Raw genomic sequence first — 21,814 nt, 5'->3', positions numbered from 1 at the left:
ATTGAGGGGGTGGCCTGCTGGAGGCATACAAGACCATAAGACATAGGAGTAGAATTATGCCATTCATCCAGAGACAGGCTGAAAGCACAGTCTATTTCCCATGGAAGGAGTGCTAAAACAAAGACAGCATAACTTTAAGATCAAAGAGAGAGATTTAAAAGTGACATGAAGGGCAGCTTCATCAAGCAAAGGGTTAGTGTGTATCTGGACTGAGCAGCCAGAAATAGTGGTTGAAGCACTCATATTCATATGCCTCAACCAATGGACAAGAACATGGATTGGGGGGGTTTACGAGGGTATGGGGTATGGGCCAAATGTGGACTGAAAAGCTTATTTAGCTGAGCAACGTGGATGAGTTGGGCAGAAAGGCTTGTTTCCATGTTATATGACTCTAGGACTAACAGTAGTCATCCCACCATGCTATCCCACCGTGGTTAAACTATGGGAAGTTTCCAGAATGTCACAACAGGTTCATAACTAAACCCCATAAGCAAGCCAGAAAAGCAGTAACTTGGTTCTAAAGCTCAGCAGCAGATACTGAAGCCAGCATGCTCCAATACTTTGAACGTTCCAACTAAGTGAGCGAAAATAGCACCAGCACCACCTGGCAGGACATGTCTGTGAGAACCTCTGTTTGCACTGGGATCTAACTTGTGTCTTTTTATTTGCTTCAAAACTATAAAGCACCTAAGGGGATGTTGCTCAAAGTGCTTGGAGCAGCCTTTCAAATTCCATTTAATTCATGATCCACTCTGCCCTGAAGTCACTCACTGTCCTAATTTGGTAAGTTTGTTGACTGTTATCATATGTAGTCAGGTACAGTAAAAAACTTGTCTAACAGACAGTTCATACAGCTCAATTCATTACAACATCATATTGAGGTTGTATAAGGTAAAGTAATACACAGAATGCAAAATAAACTAACATCCACAGAGAAAGTGCAGAGCAGGTAGACAATGATGTACAAGGTCATAATGAGATAGATTGTGAGGTCAAGAGCCCATTTTGTTGTACTAGAGAACTGTTCTCTAGGGGATGTTGGCTTCTGTGATGTGCTGAGCTGTGTCCACAACTCTCTTGCAGTCACGAGCAGAGCAGCTGGCATACCAAGCTGTGATACATCAGGATAAGATGCTTTCTGTGGTGCCACAATAAAAGTTGGTGAGGATCATGCCAAATTTCTTTAGCCTCCTGAGTTGGTAAACTTTCTTGGCCATGCATTCGACATGGTTGGACCAGGTCACCAGGACAGATTTTTGGTGATGTTCACTCCTAGATACTTGAAACTCTCACCCCTCTCAACCTCAGCACCATTGATGCAAACACGATTATGTGCACTGCCCCTCTTCCTGAAGCCAATAACCAGCTCTTTTGTTTTGCTTACATTGAGAGAAACTTTGTTGTCATGGAACCATGTCACTTGGCTCTCTATCCCCTTTCTGTATATTGACTTATTGCTATTTGAGATATAGCTCACCGCAGTGGTATTATCTGTAAACTTATAGATGAAGTTAGATCAGAGTCTGGCCACATATGAGGGGTGATTGATAAGTTCATGCCCTAAGATAGAAAGAATCAATTTTAGAAAACCTAGCACATTTATTTTTCAACATCGTCCCCTCCTACATTTACACACTTAGTCCAGCGGTCATAGAGCATACAGATCTTGGACCTCCAGAAAGTGTCCACAGCATGGGTGATGGATAAATTCGTGGCCTACACTAGAAGGAGATGAGTTATACAGCTCTCGTTACATGCACATGCAGGTCAACTCTTTTGAGTGATTATGCAGAAAGTTTGAAGTTAGTAACTCATCTCCTTCTACCTCAGGCCACGAACATATCAATCACCCCTCATATTTGTCAGTGTATACAGAGTAGAGGGCTAAGGGCACAACCTGGCAGGGCATCAGTGTTGAGGATAATCATGTAGAGGTGTTACTGCCAATCCTTACTGGTCAGAGCGTTTAAGATCCAAATGCAAAGGAAGGTGTTAAGCCCCAGATCTAGGAACCTGAAGCTGAATTTGTTTAGAATTATAGTATTGAAGGATGAGCTTCAGTCAATAAGCAATACTCTAACCAGGTGGCTTAATTGTCCCAATGCCCCAGTGATGAGGGAGATGATGTCTGCCATAGACCCGTTTTTGGTGGTAGGTGAATTGCTGTGGATTGAAGTTGTGTGGAAAGGTGAAATTAAGTGCATGCTAATGACCAGTACTTCATGATGGTGTTTGTCAGAGCCACTGGGTTACCTTGTTTTCCTTTGCTACCGAGACGATTGTGGTTTCTTCAAGCTAATGGAAACCTCAGAATGAAGCAGGGAGAAGTTAAAAATGTCTGCAAATACCCCCCCCCCCCCCAAATTGATTAGTGAGGATTTAAGGACACAGCCAGGGACACCCTTCTGTGAGTTCACTCTCTGGAAGACGGATCTTACATCCACAATGGTAACTGAGATCCGGTTTTGTCCACAATGGTCAACTGTTAATCTTGTTATCTCCATTGTCCTAACCATTAAGATGGCCATCCCTATCCTCATTTTGTTTTCATGCATGTTCACAACTTCAGTTCTTCTTATGTTTGGATCCAACAATGGTCTCTCCCAAGTCAATGAAGTGCTCTGAGATCATCTACTTAGTCCATGAAATTCACCTTCTGCTCCCTCAATATTACTGAATTGCTGATTACTAAACATCTGTTCCAAGCCCCCATTAAACAATTTCAACCCTATCTTCAAACTAGTTGTCACCACCATTTTTTTTGGAAAAAAGATCACCCAGCTATTTCTACGTATCAAGACCTGGCCAAAGAATCATTTGCACTGTGTCCTCTTCCCATTCCTTCATGGTATTCTCAATGAATTTATGCTTGGCCCTCACCACTATGTCATCAATGGTTTGTGTCACAAAACATGTTCAACTATTGTCCCTTGTTGTGCATTGATGTATTTCAATGCCTCATCCTTGTCAACATGACCTTAAGTTCCTGCACTCTCCCTGAACACCTCTAATTTCTCTTTCTATGTCAAGACTTACTTTAAAATTTACATTTTTATCCAAGTTTCTGGTCAACTTTCCAAATATTTCTTCATATGGAATAGCTCATTTGAAGCATTGCCTACTTTAAAAGCACACATGAAAGCTGTGTTGCTGTTGATGAATTTATTCAGCAGCCTGTGTGATGATCAAAACTGATTGATCAGTAGTATCCATCGGAATGTATCACATACTGCTTAACACCCCTGCTCAACACCCTGTCAACTTAAGCTGACTAATCAGCTGCTCTGTATAGACGAGAATTTGGCTATAAATTTTGGTCCTAAAATTAGGCTTATACAAAAGGGTGCCAACTTTGGAAAAACAAATACACATTAGACAGGTCGTATTTACTGGCTGTTTTTGAGTCAAATACAAAAGAAAATACAAACACTTATGAAATCTACACAAAAGAAAAGATCTACAAAACACATTCTGGTTTTCTAGTGGCAGGAGCATAAACGTCAATCCACTCAGGATGACTGCAATGTCCGTATTTTCAGCTTTCAATGCTGCTTTGTCTCACTGCCTGTTTCGGAAATTGCATCATCTCGGATTGCAAGACCCTGCAGTGGATAGTGAAGTCAGCTGAGAAGATCATCGGGGTCTCTCTTCCCGTCATTACAGACATTTACGCTACACGCTGCATCCGCAAAGCCAACAGCATTATAAAGGACCCCATGCACCCCTCATACAAACTCTTCTCCCTCCTGCCATCTGGGAAGAAGGACCGAAGCATTCAGGCTCTCACGACCAGACTATGTAATAGTTTCTTCCCCCAAACCATCAGACTCCTCCTCAATACCCAGAGCCTGGACTGACACCAACTTATTGCCCTCTACTGTGCCTGTTGTTTTGTTTATTATTTATTGTAACGCCTGCACTATTTTTGTGCACTTTATGCAGTCCTGGGTAGGTCTGTAGTCGAGTGTAGTTTTTTTCTGTTGTTTTTACGTAGTTCAGTGTAGTTTTTGTACTGTTTCATGTAGCACCATGGTCCTGAAAAACATTGTCTTGTTTTTACTGTGTACTGTACCAGCAGTTATGGTTGAAGTGACAATAAAAAGTGACTTGACCTGTCAAGCACGCTTTGAACATGTTGAAATGTTGCTTCTTCTGTCCAGTTGCTTTGACAAGGACTGATTTCTCCCCCTTGTGATTGACAGTGCAGTTGTCGGCAAAATCAAAGAACATTGATGTCTCGTCCATGTTACCAATCAGTGAGAGTGGGTAAGAATGTGCCTTTCAATGCTTGATTACAAGTGATTGGAAGGCCGTAATCTTATTCTCAAGGTTGCTCGGCAACTTCTGAGCAATATTTGTTTTTTGTCCCAACACAAGATCACATCTATTCATAAATCGGGTGCACCAACTTTGTGTCGCTTTGAAATTTTCGCTGACCTCATGGTATTTTTTGGCCCATTTCAGCACTTGAACTCAAATCATTTCTCTGGTAACAATGTATCCAGACGATCGCTGGTGATTCACCCACTCTAAAACTTTTTCTTCCAGTTCTGGCCACTGGCATGTTTTCCCACGGTTTGCACATTTCATCTTTGGCAATTCAGCACTCACAGTAGCAGCATATGTAATCATTTAATTTAAAGCAATCAGTGATCAATCATACATCAATCATCAAACCTTTTGTGCCCACTTTCTGCCCACCACAATCATCAAAGCTTTCTGAACAATCTTGAATTCAATGCAAGCACATCCACTCTTATGTACTCAAGCATTACAATCCACCTTCGATATTCAACGTTCTTTCAAGTGACATAAATATGATAAAATAATGCACACCAAGGCTAATATAAAAGTCGTTCATGATCAGTCAGAAGCCATAATTTATAGAAAGGGAAAGAATTGATAATAACTTGTATTTTTCTTTGAAAAGGTTGCTCAGATATGCACTCTATAAGAATGTTGTCCATTTCACATTTATTAAAATATTTTCTTGGATAATAAAGCCATTCAAGTTGAAAGTTATCATGTTCCAAAATGGGGAAAAGGAATCCTGCTGAGAGGCAAGATCAGAGTACATAATACATAGACCAGTCCAGCATGGGAACAGGCCCTTTGGCCCACAATATTGTGCTAAAAAGTAAATCAAAAACCCTCAAAAACTAGTCCCTCCAACTGCACTATGTCCGTATCCCTCCATCTTCCCTACATTCACGTGCCTATCTAAATACCTCTCAAAAGCCTCTAATGCATTTGCCTGTACCACCATACCAGGCATTCACCACTCTCAGAGTAAAAAAACTTATCCATCACAAACCCTTTGAACCCAACACTCTCACCTTCAATGCAAGCCCTCTAGTATTGGATACTACTGTCCTGGGAAACAGATACTCTATCTAGGTCTCTCATAATCTTATAAAGCTCTATCAGATCTCCCCTCAGCCTCTGCCGCTTGAAAGAAAACAACTCAAGTTTGTCCAGCCTCTCATGATAGCACCCCATCAACCTGTGTAGCCACTTTCATGAAGCTTATGATCTTGCCCGTAACAGTGTACTGTCTCCTTGCATTTGCCCTACCGAGGTGTAACCCTACATTTATCTGGGTTAAACTCCATCTGCCATTTCTCTGCCCATATCTGCAACTGATCTATATTGTGCTGTTTTCCTTGCCAAGCTTTGACACTGTGCACAACTCCACCAATCTTGGTGGGATCCACAAACCTACAAGCCTACCAATCCATATGAAACACTTCGGCATAAGTAGCCTATATATACCTTCAATTGTGCTCTGCTATCCAATGAAATCAGGGCTGGTTTTTGTACAGAATTCACCTGCTACTGATTCCAACATTCAACTTTTCAGGCATTTAGAAATCCATTGGCATCAGTCTTCTGAACACCTGATGGCTGAGACTCACTAATTTCTATGGGTAAGAAGTCCAAAAATTTACAGCCAGGAGCAAATTTCTTCCCAGTTCCACATGACATAGTTGCCCTCGCATCCCGAGAATCTAGCAGTTAAGAAAATTTACTCAAAGATTTTCTGATCATTTATCTGAAACTGATCTATGCATCAGGATCAGTGAACACGCACAATAGAATGGAATGGACAGAGACTCCTAAGACCATAAGAGTCCGCTCTAACATTCAATCATAGCTGATTTATTACCCCTCTCAACTCCATTCTCCTGCCTTCTCCCCATTACCTGCAACGGCCTTACGAATCAAGAACCTATCTAGCCGACTGTGGCAACGAGTTCCACATATTCACTACTCTTGAGCTAAAGATATTCTTCCTCATGTCTGTTTTAAAGGGACATTCTTGGATTCTGAGACTATGCCCCCTGACAACTTCAGCAGAAATAATGATACTTTGAGCAAAAGGCCTAGAAAAGAAACAAAAATGTATCAGAAGTTTTAATTTTTTTATGCCAACTGGAGTCATAATTTGATCCTTTTGTAACAACCTAGAAACAGTTCTTTTTTGGCTCCCTTGTATCATACAGTTTACTGAACTCCTGAAGTTCTCACTCAAAGCCTACTGCACTTATCTTCTTTTCCAATCTTTTTATTAACATCAAGATAGTAGATATAACATAATATTGCTACACAATTATTGGGATTACATTGTTAGTGGTTAACATATATAATTATATATTCAGTTAATACAAAGGTAATAAACCTCCCAAAAATGTTCAAGTACAAAAGTGGAATACAAAAAAAGGATTAACATATCCAAAAAGAAAAAAAAGAAAATATACGCCCCAAAAAAACTAATCTAAACAATACTAACCAAAAACTAAGAAAAGAAAAGAACATGGGTTGCTTGTAATATCAAAAAAAAAAGGACCATTAGTGTCATCAACTCCGAACCTCCCTGCATACAGGTAGTCCCCAAGTTACGAACGTTCGACTTACAGACAACTCGTACTTACGATCCGAGGAAGGAGAATGCCGTCTGCCATTTTAAGTCAGATCGCAACGCCATCTGCCATTTTGTCTTTGCCACTGACACTGTTTTGAGTGTTTCACTTTGAATTTGGCTTAAATTTTTCTTAGTAAGATTCACCCTGACACCGCCCACACACCCCCCCCCCCCCACCACCCCGTTCTGGTTGGCTGGTGGCACAGTGAGATCAGCGCCAGGCTGGAGAACAGTGTTTCCCGAGTTCGATCCAGTGATAGACCATTCCCGTGCCGGGTTGATGCCGATCCAGTGACTCCCGTACCATCCGTGCTGGGTTGACATCGAGCTCGCAACTCAACCTCGTAAAAAAAAACACTGCCGCCTCCAGTTTAAATTCCCACACTGAATATTGTGGATGATCAAATACCCAAACCCAGCACAGCCCCCACTTGTCCCAATTAACCTGTCTCAATGCGGTGGGTGGTCCTTAGGACCCAGCGGACCTTGGGAGCCGGCAAAGCTCAGGAGCTGCCACCCGCAATGTTTCTGTTCCATTGACAGGAAGCAAAAATAAAGTGGAAATAATAAAGCGTTTGGAAAGAGGTGAAACGCCATCGGTCATTGGAAAAGCGTTAGGCTACAGTTGGTCAACGATCAGAACAATTTTAAAGGATAACGGATAAAGTGAGAATAATAGAGCATGTGAAAGGGGCTGCCTCGATGAAAGTTACAATTATTACTAAGCAACCCAGTGGTTTAATTATTGGAATACATCCGTTTCTTAAGTGTTTTATGTGCATAGAAAGGTAAAACATATACGATATACTAAGACAAACGTTTGACTAACTGACGCTAAATAATACCGAATGTACTTGTTCCGACTTCCATACAAATCCGACTTAAAGACGGACTCAAGAACGGAACTCGTACGTAACCCGAGGACTGCCTGTATATTAAGACAAGAGAATAGGTTCGGAAGGAGATCAAATCACATCATATGAAAGTGTTGAATAAAAGGCCTCCAAGTCTTTTCAAATTTATTGGAGGGATCATATATAACACATGATTTTTTCCAAGTTTAAACATTACATAGTTTGAGAGAACCAATGAAATGTGGTGGGAGGATTAATCTCTTTCCAATTCAGCAAAATAGATCTTTTAGCCATTAATGTAAGAAATGCAATCATCTGACGCACTGAAGAGGTTAAGTGGTGTGGTTCTATCACTGGTAAACCAAAAACTGCAGTAATAGGATGAGGTTGTAAATCAATATTCAAAACAGTTGAAATAATGTCAAAGATATCTTCCCAATATTTTTTCAAAGAGGAACATGACCAAAACATATGGGTTAAAGAGGCTGTCTCAGAGTGACATCCATCACACACTGGACTTATATGAGAATAATAACGAGCTAATTTATCCTTAGACATATGGGTTCTGTGCAATACTTTGAACTGTATCAACGAATGTTTAGCACATATAGAGGATCAGTTAACTAACTGAAGAATTTTTTCCCATTTTTCGATAGGTAAAGTAAGCTTAAGTTCCCTTTCCCAATCATTTTTAATTTTATTAGATGCATCTAAATTAATTTTCATAATTATATTGTAGATCCTTGCTATTGCACCTTTCTGAAAAGGACTTAAATCTAAAATTCTTTCCAAACTATCCACAGAGTATAGATTTGGGAAAGTAGGAAGGACAGTATTTAAAAAGTTTCTAACCTGTAAATATCTAAAGAAATGGGATCTAGGTAAATTATATTTGTTAGATAATTGTTCAAATGACATGAAACAATTATCCAAAAATAAATCACAAAATCGTAATATACCTTTAGTTTTCCAATTCAAATAAGCTTGGTCCATAATAGAGGGATAGAAAAAAAAGTTAGATATAATAGGACTTGCTAAAATAAATTGATTCAACCCAAAAAATTTCTGAAATTGAAACCATATTTGTAAAGTGTATTTAACTATTGGATTATCTAATTGTTTATACAATTTAGAAAGAGTAAAGGGAAGCTTCCCTTTACTGCATTTACCTTCTCCAAATATTCCAGCATACTTAAGACTTAGTTTATTATTGGACTTCTTACTTGTTTTTCACTGACATGATATAAAGCATTTTTTCCTCTTAAAAAGTACATACCGGTACAGTCTTCAACTTATGAAGCATCTTGTATCCTTTCCTCAACTTGTCTCTGACTACTTCATGTCGATGGACCCACCCACGAAGTTCATCAGCAAGCCTGCAGCAGCAAAATGGGGAAAAGTGTTTAATCAAGAACAGTTTCACTGTCACTGCAGCACTGATTTGGATATTCCTCACTTTATGTCTGGACAATCAATGTGCTTGTGGGAATATTATTAAATGATGATGAACGCAATACAAATGTAAATTTACTTGACAATATGTAATCGGTTGGAGAGATTGTGACTGGTGATTTTATTGCACAAATCTTCAGTTCTCTGTGCCAAGATACATATTGCTTATGATAATAAATCACTTTTAATACATCAACAGCATTCTTGGAGATTTATAGTTGAGTTGTGTTGACATATTCCTAGGCAGAAAAATATGCTACAGCCGAATTAATGGTCTGTGTCACCCTGCCTGTGCCTAGTGTTTGCCTCTTGTGGAAACACTTGAACTTACATTTTGATTTTCTGCTGGCCACATTGATATGTGCTATTACAATCTCCATGTGCAGTAACTAGTCCACAGGCTGCAGAAAGTAAGGGCCTGCCCACTGTTGCCCTACAACAACTCGCAGTGTCAGAAGCTCTTTGCCACTGCTTTTATTGTTCAGAGACATTTAGAAACAGTTGCAAAATCAAAATAAAAAAACAAAATAAAATTCATTTAAAACCACATTAAACTTATGTAATTTTTTAAAAACATTCCTGGGAACTAAATATAAAATACCAACAGTTTCATTTGACTTTTTAAAATGAACGCACTGTGCTACTTTTTTCTTTGATCTAATCGTGTTCTTTCTTGCATAATCAATGCCTCGTTCGTGCTTGTCTTGTAAATGTTGTATCTCTAATGCTATATGCCTATGATGCTGCTACCAGTAACTTTTTCACTGCAACTGGAATACATGTACATTTGATAATAAAGTCCACTTGACTTAATGAAGATTACTGAATGCATTGAAATGAATGGAGTACAGTAGGCAGAAGAGTATTAGGCTGTAGAGCCCAGTATACTCCTGAGTAACCACAAGACATCATGGTGAGTTCAGTGACGGAGAGGTCATCGAACTCATTTCTCATCCAATCTCCAATACATACTTCAATGTTGCAGTGTGCAGGTGCTGAAGGAACTGACTGGACGGTAATCCATGGTTGCTAAAATCTACATTCAATGTGAATTTATATTAACTCCAATGGTCAAAACTTGATCATGATTAGTGGGTCAACACAGACCTCATTTGTTTTGTTTTCCCCAAAATGTTTTCATTTCAAAAACATGAAGTGACAGAGCAGGCACCAAAAGAGTGGACTAACTATGCAAAGGAAATACTTCCTGTTGGCAAATTAGAATAAATTCCTGTTAAACTTCATTAAAAAATGTTAATTTGTATTAAGTGTTAGTGCACAATGCAGCCAATTATATAGAGCTCAAACCTCCTAAGCAATATGAGTGTTTCTCAATTATATAAACTCCTCTTATGTTCTCAAATAATAAGCATTTTACTATGAGCTGCAAGCCATCACCTTTATCAGTTCAGTTTTGTTCACCTGAGAGCCACAATGACTCAAAATAACGTGAGCCAAGTTCCTTCTTTCTACTATTCTCAAAATTGACATCAGCTAAAAATCCACTAGCCCTATCCAAACTCTCGAAGTCACTAATAATGCTGAATGAGCTATGTTGGTTCTCAGTTAAACAAAGCCCCCACACAAAAATCCTCTTTTTTTGTTTTCAATTTCTCCATGGCCATGTATCTACATCTCCATTCCACTAAACACAAAGATATATGAGAAATAGTAGCCTCCTGATCTTTCCTGAATTCAATTTCTCCATCTTCTGTGGAGTTGCCATCAGCTACCACAAAAGCTCTGGAATTCTCTCTTTAAGCTGCTCTGGCTCACTGCCACTTTCCTTTTTGCTCTGTAAAACACACCCATTTGATCCAACTTTGTCATCTGCCCTAAAATCTTTTAATGTGACTTGACAACAGATTCTGTTTCATAACTGAGGAATAGAAAATAATGATCTGCTGCATGGAGGGGATGAAAAGTTATTTTGTTAAGTAACAAAATAAAATTCCCATCAGAAAAAGTGGGATCTCCCAGTGGCCACCCATTTTAATTCCACTTCCCATTCCCATATGTCATCCGTGGCCTCTTCTACTATTGTGATAAGGCTGCACTTAAGTTGGACAACACCTTATATTCTGTTTGGGTAGCCTCCAACCTGATACCATGAACATTGATTTCTCAAACTTCTGATAATGCCCCCCACCTCCTCCCCCTCACCATTTCCCATCCCCTTTTCCCTCTTTTACCTTATCTCCTTGCCCGCCTATTGCCTCCATCTGGTGCTCCTCCCCACTTTTCTTTCTTCCTTGGCCTTCTGTCTCTTTCACCAATCAACTTCCCAACTCTTTAGCAACACACACAAAATGCTGTAGAGTCCAAAGGGTTTCGGCCCGAAACGCTGACTGTATTTTTTTCCATAGATGCTGCCTTCCTGCTGAGTTCCTCCATCATTTTGTGTGTGTTGCTTGGATTTCCAGCATCTGCAGATTTTGTCTTGTTTGTTCCCAGCTCTTTACATCATTCTTCCCCCTTCAAGTTTCACCTATCATCTCATGTTTCTCTCTCCCCTCCCCTCAGCTTTTAAATCTACTCCTCAACTTCTTTCTCCAATCCTGCCAAAGGGTTTCAGCTCAAAACATTGATTGTACTCTTTTCCTTGATGCTGCCTGGCCTGCTGAGCTCCTCCAGCATTTTATATGCGTTGCTCAGATTTTGAGCATCTACATTTTTTCTCTTATTTTGTTAATTTGGAGCCTGCGAGGCTATGTTACAAAACAACTACATTGTCCATTCTTTTTTATAAATAAACAGAAGTAATTACCATTTTTATTTCCTTTTCTTGTCCATGTAACTGCTGATTGTTGTAATTAAAGACAAACCACCTACCACATTATAAGTTGTCTGTGAGTGTTTGACTTCAAATAACTTAATATGTTGAAGTCGTTATATAAATACAAGTTTGGTTTGTTGTCATGCAAAAGGAGGAAGGAAAATAAAAAATACATAAGTCAAATATGCTAACTGTTCCAGTATTTCAGCATCTGCAAAAGCACAATGAGTCAAGTGCTTTAATGTTTAAAGTGCCATCATTCCGTGAGTTGGAGACTCAATATGTTAAGCTCCCAATTTAAATGCGTTTTTATTCAGACAACACTTGGCAACAGTATACATTCTAATGTCCTGCGAAAGCCATTTACAAACTGGGTGGGCTAAACTGACTTCAGCTTGCATTCCTGTCCGGAGAGAACACAGTTATCCAGAGTCAGACACAGTAAGCAGGCCTTAAATTTTTCAATCAGTTTTCTCAGATACATAGCACAGGGAGTAACTTTTTTCATTTGTCCATTTGTACAAAGGAATGGACCACTTTACGAATGGAATGCACTGCTAAGGCAGGTACAAAAGCAAACTCAGTCAGCAAACCTCCACCTTGCTCCAGGCAACTGTAAAATTTTCACTGCTTTACTGGTCTGAAATTGGATACAATATCTACCTGTCCTTAAGCAACACTGCTGTTTTTTTCTCAAAATCTATTCCATCAGGCTCTTAAAGATTTGAAAAGAATTACTCCCAACCAAATCTGGATTCAAAATGTGAACGCAAACTTATTTTGTCTTTCAAAATTTCAGCTTTCACCATTAATAGCATTGTCAACAATCACCTCTCCTCACCACAGGCTCATTCCACCACAAAAGGAAAACATTGACACTAACCATTCTACTCAGTCTGTAAAGGGACAATTTAAAACCACACCCAGAATAACTTTTTTAAACTTCTTTGGAAGAACACTATTTTCAAAGCTTTCACTCAAAGGAAGTTCTTTGAAATGTTTAGTATGTAGAACTACTGATTTAATTGATGAGTATGATTAACATTTACAGAAACATTCAATTCATATTCTTAAGCCAGAAAGCTGTCTCCTCAAATAAAGAATCAATTAGTATTTAGAGAACTTAAATGGTAAGAACTGTTGATGGTTTCCAGACTCACCGAAGTGATTCAGTCTTATTGACTTGAGGTTGACATGCTCGTTGGACAAAGAGAAGAGGCTCCTTCTTTACCACCATTAGATCTTTCTTCTCCGAAAATGAAATCCCATTTCTGAAAGAAACATGGTTTGATTTTGTAGCTTTGCTTTCCAGAAAAAAACTACTAATATCTACAGAACAGATCCTATTACCCTCAATGAATGTAAATAAAAATAATCAGAGGATACAACTGAAAGCTTGGATCATTACTGTGATATTTTGGTTGCAAAAGCAAATACATATACCTTCAGTGTATATTTTCTCTTTCCATTAAAACAAAATTCTACTTGGTTCAGAAACAATGCCATTTTACAATTGCTAGCATGTTCTATGACATATTGCACCTCTTCTCATAACAGACTACATCCCTAGCATGCTTTGTGCTCCTCCTTCTGATGAACAAAATTTGGCATTCTATTGTGGCAATCTTCAGATTTCAGAAGGAGACCAGAAGCAACCAATTCTTATCACTGTCAGACAAATCAACTTAAGTATAAAACCTCTTTTTAATGCAAGGATCAATATAGTAAAATGTTTGCTTTAAACAAAGCCGTCAATGTTGTACCAACTAAATAAATCATAATTACCTATCTTATCAAGTCAAAGGTGGCCTCATACTTGCAATGTCATTTTCTCCCCTGACATTAGGAAGCAAGATTGCAAGTTCTGGCCAATAGATATAATCCCTGATAACACAATATTCAAATACCAAGGAGCTGAAATGTTTACCAAGAAGAAATCTATTGAAGTTGAACGAACAAACAGAACAGTGAGTCAAATGGTACCCAATGTTCAGCAAATGAGCTACAGCAGAATTGACCGTGGAAAAATAAGAAATGAAATAGAGAACGCAGTCCAATTTAAAATAACTGGCATGTACAAATTTTCAGTGAAAAAAACACCTCTTTTAATTGGGATAAGAGAAGGTTGCTGGCCAATCTTGGGAACTGTGGTGCAGTTAATTGTCCTTAAAGCGTAAGGCTGTCAGCTTCTTGTTATTTTCCCAAATCATCATGCAATAAGAACAAACATCTGCAAGCCATTATTCTACTTGTAGTTATGCTCGATGGGTAGGGACAATAAGCCAAAACTGCATCCAAAAGGATAAATGTACTGAAATACAAAGTAAATGCAATATTTTCTCACATCCTCAACATTTTTATCACAAAATCTCTTAAAACAATTCAACAAATAACTTATTCTAAGTAACAATCAGTTGACAAAGCTAAGCAAATGCTAACTGTGCCCACAAAAACGTTCATGCTTGCAATTCTGTCACTGGTTAAACAATGTTACACCAACTTCACTTTAGTCAGTGGATTTTCTAACTTTTTTTTCAATGATTTAAAGCTGAGAAAACAAATGCTAAGTTCAATTGACTGAGATGTGGCCAGAGGTTGGGATGGGCCATTTGATAATGATCACTTCCCAAGGGCGAGCCAGCTTAATTACAATCAAAAATAGTGCTGTACATATAAACTAACATGTTTTATTTGTTGAATTAAATCCTCCAATGTTATTTACCACATTTTCAACAAAATTGCAATGCCTTCAAAGCTCCATGTTGGACTAGGGATGGCTGGAACAATACTTTAAAAAATAACAAATGACAAAAAATTGTTGTGGTAATAAATAATGTACTGACACCAATGAAGAGATATGGAATGTAGCAAAAGATAAACGATTGCAATGGATTTCAGCATACTAAAACCTAAGAGTTGGTTATTGTGTTGACTGCATTGATTCACAAGAGTTCCTCAGAAATTACCATCTTGTTGTACCACTGAAGTGTTGGCTAAAATTAACTGACCAACTTGCTCAAGGACACTTTAGAGTAGTGTCAAAAGTCAAACATTTCAAATAGGTCATATATAGACCCAATTATAGAAGTACTTGCAAACATGCTTTTCACAACCCCAAACTTCTGGTCCTCATCGTGATACCAATTTTTTTCTTCCAATCACAAACAAGGGAAAATGCTGGAGGTGAAAACACAAAATGCTGGAGGTACAACACATTGTATTCTATCTGGGTAGCCTCCAACCTGATGGCACGAACATCCAATTCTTGAATCTCCAGTAATGGACCCCTCCCTTCACCATTCCCTTTTCCCTCTCGCACCTTATATCTCTGCCTGCCCATCGCCTCACTCTGGTGCTCTTCTGCCTTTTCTTTCTCCCATGGCCTTCTGTCCTCTCCTACTACATTCCCCCTTCTCCAGCCCTACCTTTTTCACCAATCAACTTCCCAGCTCTTTACTTCACCCCCTCTCCCCCTCCTGGTTTCACCTATTACCTTGTATTTCTTCCTACCTTCTAACTCTGACTCCTCATCTTTTTTACTCCAGTCCTGATAAAGGGTCTCAACCCAAAACGTCGACTATACTCTTTTCCATAGATGCTGCCTGGCCTGCTGAGTTCCTCCAGCATTTTGTGTGTGTGTGTGTTGCCTTTTTTTTCCCCCTTCCAGATCATTTTAAACTGTTTATAATCTCCCCTCAAAGTCTAATCCTTTCATCTCTGGAATTCACCTGGTGAACCTCCTCTACACCACCTCCAAAGCCAGTATATCCTTCCTCAAGTAAGGAGACCAGAACTGCACATAGTACTCCAGGTGTGGCCTCACCAGTACCCTGTACAGTTGCAGCATAACGTCCCTGCTCTTAAATTCAATCCCTCTAGCAATGAAAGCCAACATTCCATTTGCTTTCTTGATAACCTGCTGCACCTGCAAGCCAACTTTTTATGATTCATGATAAGTCCCTCTGCACAGCAGCATGCTGCAAATTTTTTACTATTTAAATAATCAACTCTTTCATTTTCCCTTCCGAAGTGGATGAGCTTGTACTTAGCAACATTGGACTCCATCTACCAGATCCTTGCCCACTTACTTAACCTATCTATATCTTTATGCAGATCTCCATAGCTTCTGCACAATTTGTTTTTCCACTCAATTTAGTATCATCAGCAAACTTCGATACACTACACTCAGTCCCCTCTTCCAGGCTGTTAAAGTATATTGCGAACATTTGCTGGTCCAACACGACCCCTGCAGCACACTGCTTACCACTGATTGCCAACCAGAGTAACACCCATGTATCCCAACTCTCTGCTTTCTGTTGGTTAATCAATCCTCTAGCCATGCTAATACATCACCCCCAACTCTATGAATCCTTACCTCATGGATGTCTTTTATATGGCACCTTATTGAACATCTTCTGGAGGTCCATGTAAATAACGTCCATCCGTTCCCCTCTATCCACTGCACTTGTTAAATCCTCAAAGAGCTCCAGTAAACTTGTCAAACACGACCTGCCTTTGCTGAATCCATGCTGCATCCGTCTGATGGATCCATTTCCTTCCAGGTGGCTTGCTACTTCTTCTTTAATGACAGCTTCAATCATTTTCCCTACTACAGATGTTAAACTAACTGGCCTATAGTTACCTGCCTTTTGCCTACATCCTTTTTTGAACAGTGGCATGACATTCACCGTCTTCCAATCCGCTTGGACTGCTCAGAGTCCAGAGAATTTTGGTAAATCATCACCAAAGCCTCTACTATAACTTCTGCCATTTCTTTCAGTACCCTGGGATGTATTCCATCAGGAGCAGGGGCCTGGTCTATCTTTAATCCCGCAAGTTTGCTCAGCACTAACCCTTTAGTGATAATGTTCTTTCTTGAAATTAATCTTTCTTTCCATTTCATAAATTTTAATAACACATAAGGCAAACATAATAAATTTCTGTTAAATAACTGGCTGATGCCAAAATGTGATTTATTTTTTATAAAGGTAGGTTCAGTAGATTTAATTTAAATAAAGGTTGCAAGTTAATTTTAATTAATGCTATTCACAACATGAAAATTTATTGACAATGTTGAATAGCAAAGTTACTAAAAACCTTAAGCCAAAGCAATACGAATAAAATATAGGTTCAGACAATTTTATACAAGATTTTTTAAAAACATTTTCTTTTTCAGTGACATGATCAGGCTCAAATATAGGCCTAGCATGTGAAACCTGTGCTTGTTGTAAGCACACACAGATTTCACCTTCAACTGAAATGAGATGATCCTTGCTCTTGATGCTTCGAAGCATCAAGAGCAAGAAAAAGCTTGTTCACACATGTACTATATTGAAAACTGCAGCAAAATATCCATTGCCTTTCTAAGAATGGCAGGATACTCTTCTTTCACAAAAATCCAAAACTTGCCCAGAGGCAGGTCAGTAAATCTCATGTCAAGTCCACAATCAGACTGCACCTCAAAGTTCTTCCTCTTCTCTCAAACAGAAGTTCTCAGGCTGAGTAGAAGACTCAGAGAAAGGATCCCTCACCCAGTCATACACTTGTGTTGAAAGGGAGAAAAAATATTGTTCAATTGTTTTCTGCAGTTCTTCCAGGTGGTTTTCAATAAGACTTGAGACCTTCTAATATCCTTACTCACTCTCAAGCCCAAGCAACAGTGCAAACATTTCAAGATTTCCTTTTGCAACATGATTCTTCTAAAGATTCAGCTTCCTTTTAAATCCAAGAATCTTGTCACTAGAAATCAACAGATTTTCTCCAGGGCCTTGCAGAGATGGTTCAACAGGATCATATGATGAAAAATGTCTGCTAAGTAGGCTAGTTTCTGCATCCATTCTTGGACTTCAAAGCACTCAGCAAAATCTGGCCTACTATTTTCTTGAAAGTACTCCTGCAATTCATCTTTCAACTCAAAGACTCTGCCCATTCAATGCTCAGAAAACGCACTTCACACTCCTCATCAGCCTAACGTCCTCCCCTCCATGCAATACAGTGTTCACTAATTATCAAAGGCATCAAAAGCTGAGAATGGATCAAACACACTCTCACTGCACACTGCCAGACTGGGTTGAGAGACCTCTAATAAAATTACCAATGGGGCTGTTTGCTCACTGCCCACCACTGCAAGCTCTAGCATTGCACATCTCATGAAGTTTAAAAGTTTTTTTAAAAATCATGATCTCTCGTAGAACCCCGGTTGAGAAACCCTGATTTGGAGCGTTTTGCAAAGGTTGTATTGGTGACAGCTCTCCAGAGGTTTGAGCTGTCTGCTGTAATTTGTCTACGTTTCTGAGCATAAAGTAAACAACAACCTTGATGTGGTTAAAGGTTTTGATCTTCAAAAACACTCTGTTCTGCTGACGTTGGAGATTGCTGACTTATTCTCAACAAGCAAACATTAACTGCACAAAGGAATTACTGCCAGATTCGCTGTGCTTGAAGTTATGCAAGGCATTCTAATTCAGAATTGGGAAGAATGGCAGCATGTAAATTATAAAAAGATTCATTCTTGATGCATCTTATTAATAATGCTTCATTATGTACAAGAAGGTTTTAACAGACTCTTAAAACTCAGACCATTCTTTCTCTGTCTGCATCTGTTACTACCTCATCTGGCACTTCGTTCCACACACAGAGCTGTCACATCCTTTACTTCTATATCACCGATTTCTGAAAGAATGGTGAATTTATTTAAAGAGGCACATTGAAAATCTACCATTACCACAGTTACACAAAATACACAGAGGAAATCCAAGCCAATACTTGCTATAAAAGTAGAGTAGATGCAGAACTAAACATGCACACAAGGGAAGCTTCAAAGAAGACATTTTTCTTTTTAAATAATAAAAGCTCTCATGAAATGGATGCAACCATAAAGGCAGAGCAAGATCAGATACGGATTTTATGTTGATAACAATCAGTCAAGAGCCTGATAAATAAACTTGCCAAGATCATATAATGATTAACCTGACTATCCTCTGCATTATTCATTACAGATTTCTACACTGTGGAACTCACAGTCCCGTGAGAGGACTGAGTGGCTGAAGCAAATGAGCACAAGAGGCTACGCAATGCAGATCTAGGAGCTGAAGCTCAACGAAGGGGCTGGAAAACCGAAGTGTGTCCTGAGAAAGTGGGTTGTATGGGATGTATAGCCACACCCACCATCAAATTGCTGAAGGAGCTAGGGATCTACGGTTAGACTCTAATGCGGGAGCGGAAAGAAGCAGTCACTGACTTTGGATCAAGTGAAAATACATCTCCTGGGCTCCCAGATAACATCAAGAGAATGGGAAGACACAGTGGGAGGGGGAGTGACTCTGGGACACCAGAAGTCATTGTCCGGAGATGTAGTGGGCTAATTGCTGAAACATCGAGGAGGGAGGATGCCCATTTGAAAATCCCTGCATGTCAACCCTGTGCTACTCCCAACATCAAGACAGTCTTGAGCAAGTACTCACAACCCAATGGCACGAGGGATATTAAAATCTTATCCTGTGTTTTTTGAGTTTTTTTTAAATCATACAGTCCGATTGTTCAGTTGCCACCATATGAACATAGAACAAGCATTTAAAATGAATATTTTGATGTTTGCAATCATATAATATACTAAACACAAAGCACACTGCAGATGCTGTGGTCAAATCAACACGTACAAACAAGCTGGATGAACTCAGCAGGTTGGCCCGAAACATTGACTGCTCATTTCAACAGATGCTGCCCGACCTGCTGAGTTCATCCAGCTTGTTTGTATGTGTTGACATAATATACTATGTTTCAATTAATCTCATTCCTGTATCAGTTTCACTGTCGACATTAATTAGTTTTTGCTCTTTAAGAGCTGCCCCAATTAACCAAAGGCCCCAATAACTGAAATCCACTGTATGTTGAAGAGGGGAGTGGTGAATATGAGGCTGCAATGGCAGAACCAGTCTGGGGATGGGGTGGGGGGGGCGGGGGGGAGAAGAGGGAAAAGAGTGGGATGATAGGCAGATAAAAGCGAGTGGAGAGAGAGAGAGGGAGTGTTGAGACACAGAATGGCAGATCATAGATGGAAAACTGAGAGGAAAAGAGAATGGCAGGTGGGCCAGTGGAGGAGAGCATGGGAAAAGTGAACCAAGGAAGAAGAAACTAAGGTAGATCTGTAGATGGACAATGGAAACATGTGAAGAATCCCCAGCTGTGCACAGATGGATTTAAAAGCCCTCCACTGTTTCTATCCTGGATAAAATATAGCTGCCTTCTTCTTATCCGATCTAGATAACATTCCTTCACTTCCTGTCATGTTTCCATTTGTCCTTCCTCTCCATTTTATTCACCTCTCTTCAAAACACTTTGAGGTGTTTAAATGTGAAAAAACATACACAATTGAAATTCTTTACAGTATAAGACTTTACTGAGAGCAAAAATATATTATTACTTTAAATATGTAAGTTTAAGGAAAGCCTTTTGTTGGTAATATAATAAAGATAATTTTAGTAATGGGTCATTGGAAATGAATGGGAAGTAAAATATTTGATAACTTCATCTGCTCAAGCTAAAATACCATCAGGTCAGTGGGATATGAGCAAATTACCTGTAACTGCTGCCTTCAGTAAGTGTTTCCTGATCAACTTCAGCTTCACTTTCATCAGAAAATCCCAATAGATGCCTGTTGTGGATGGCAGATCTGACGGTAGTCTGCAGAGCACTGGAGTCTCTTTCCCATATGCTGAGTAAAAACATAGAAATTATTACTTCTGCATCAAATTGATAAATATTATATTTTAATATCACTGTTCTGCAAATTGTTTTCAATTAATTTGGACTGAAAAATATGAGATGATTAAATCACTTTCCAATTTTTTTATTATTCAAAACCAAACATTCCTTGGGTACAGCTGATGTCTTAATACTCACAAAATGTCTAAAGTGGATGTCGAATCTTCAATGTCAGACCTCCATGACAAACTGTACAAACTCACAGTTGTCATTTTGCAGACTTGCCTGGTTGTAATTGTCCAATACTAATTTACTGTTTGGTCTAAATCGGGGGTGATGAACTGTGCAATTCGTGCGCAAGATGGCACATTGCATGCAGAGCCACCCCTATATTCCTGACCAATCACCCATAATAAAAGATACACAATTATTTTCTTTACTGCTAAATAAAGTAGAAAATTATATTTTATAAATCCAAGAGCAGAGTAATGTTTTAACAGGAAATGTCTCACACCAGCTTGGCACCAGCTGGATGATTGCAAGTACACATGCCACTGGATTATATATTTTGAAATCCTTGCAGGTGCCTGGTGTACACAGCAGCATTTGGATAGTAGATGGTTGCAAGAAGAACACTATTTAGAAATGATATTTGATAGTCTTTTTTTAAAGATTATTAATAATTTTTGAACAGATTTTCTAAAACGCTATATTCATTTTATCTGTCTTTACTTATATTAATATTAATTTTATATAATGTATAATAATATTATTTATTATATTAATATTAATTTACTTGTATTAATAGTAAAACAATGAACACATCTAAATAAGCAACAGGGCTAATTCTTTTTCCTTAACAAAGTCCATAATTATTGTTAATAATTAATAAATAATAATCTATGCTCAAAATTAACACAGCACACAAGAGAATTTTTTTTAGACTATCCATTTTTGGTCAATGCTCTTAAAAATGTTTGCCACTACACTGTTGTCGACATGGAACTCTTCAGATTGGTGGAGAACATTTCACTTTTAAGGCATCTTTAGTCACAGTCTGCAGGCTAATTCCTTTTAATACTAATTTAATCTAAATTAAAGTCCCAA

The 21,814-nt window shown here is 38.8% G+C and overlaps 1 protein-coding gene across 3 annotated transcripts in view; it reads right to left on the bottom strand.

Annotated features, from left to right (window-relative positions):
- atf6 (activating transcription factor 6) overlaps positions 1-21,814 on the bottom strand; it is a 377,097-nt gene that overhangs the window by 227,543 nt on the left and 127,740 nt on the right. For all 3 annotated transcript variants that reach the window (XM_073063651.1, XM_073063649.1, XM_073063650.1), the window contains exons 10-12: positions 20,583-20,717; positions 13,165-13,275; positions 9,053-9,152 (exon numbers count right to left, since the gene is read on the bottom strand). In XM_073063651.1, the coding sequence (XP_072919752.1) occupies positions 9,053-9,152; positions 13,165-13,275; positions 20,583-20,717 (346 nt within the window). The remainder of the gene's footprint in view (positions 1-9,052; positions 9,153-13,164; positions 13,276-20,582; positions 20,718-21,814) is intronic.

This window comes from Hemitrygon akajei, chromosome 12 (assembly GCF_048418815.1).
Source record: "Hemitrygon akajei chromosome 12, sHemAka1.3, whole genome shotgun sequence".
Classification (NCBI taxonomy): Eukaryota; Metazoa; Chordata; class Chondrichthyes; order Myliobatiformes; family Dasyatidae; genus Hemitrygon; species Hemitrygon akajei.
The sequence above is the reverse complement of the archived record's forward strand: the minus strand, read 5'-3'. Positions and strand labels throughout refer to the sequence as shown.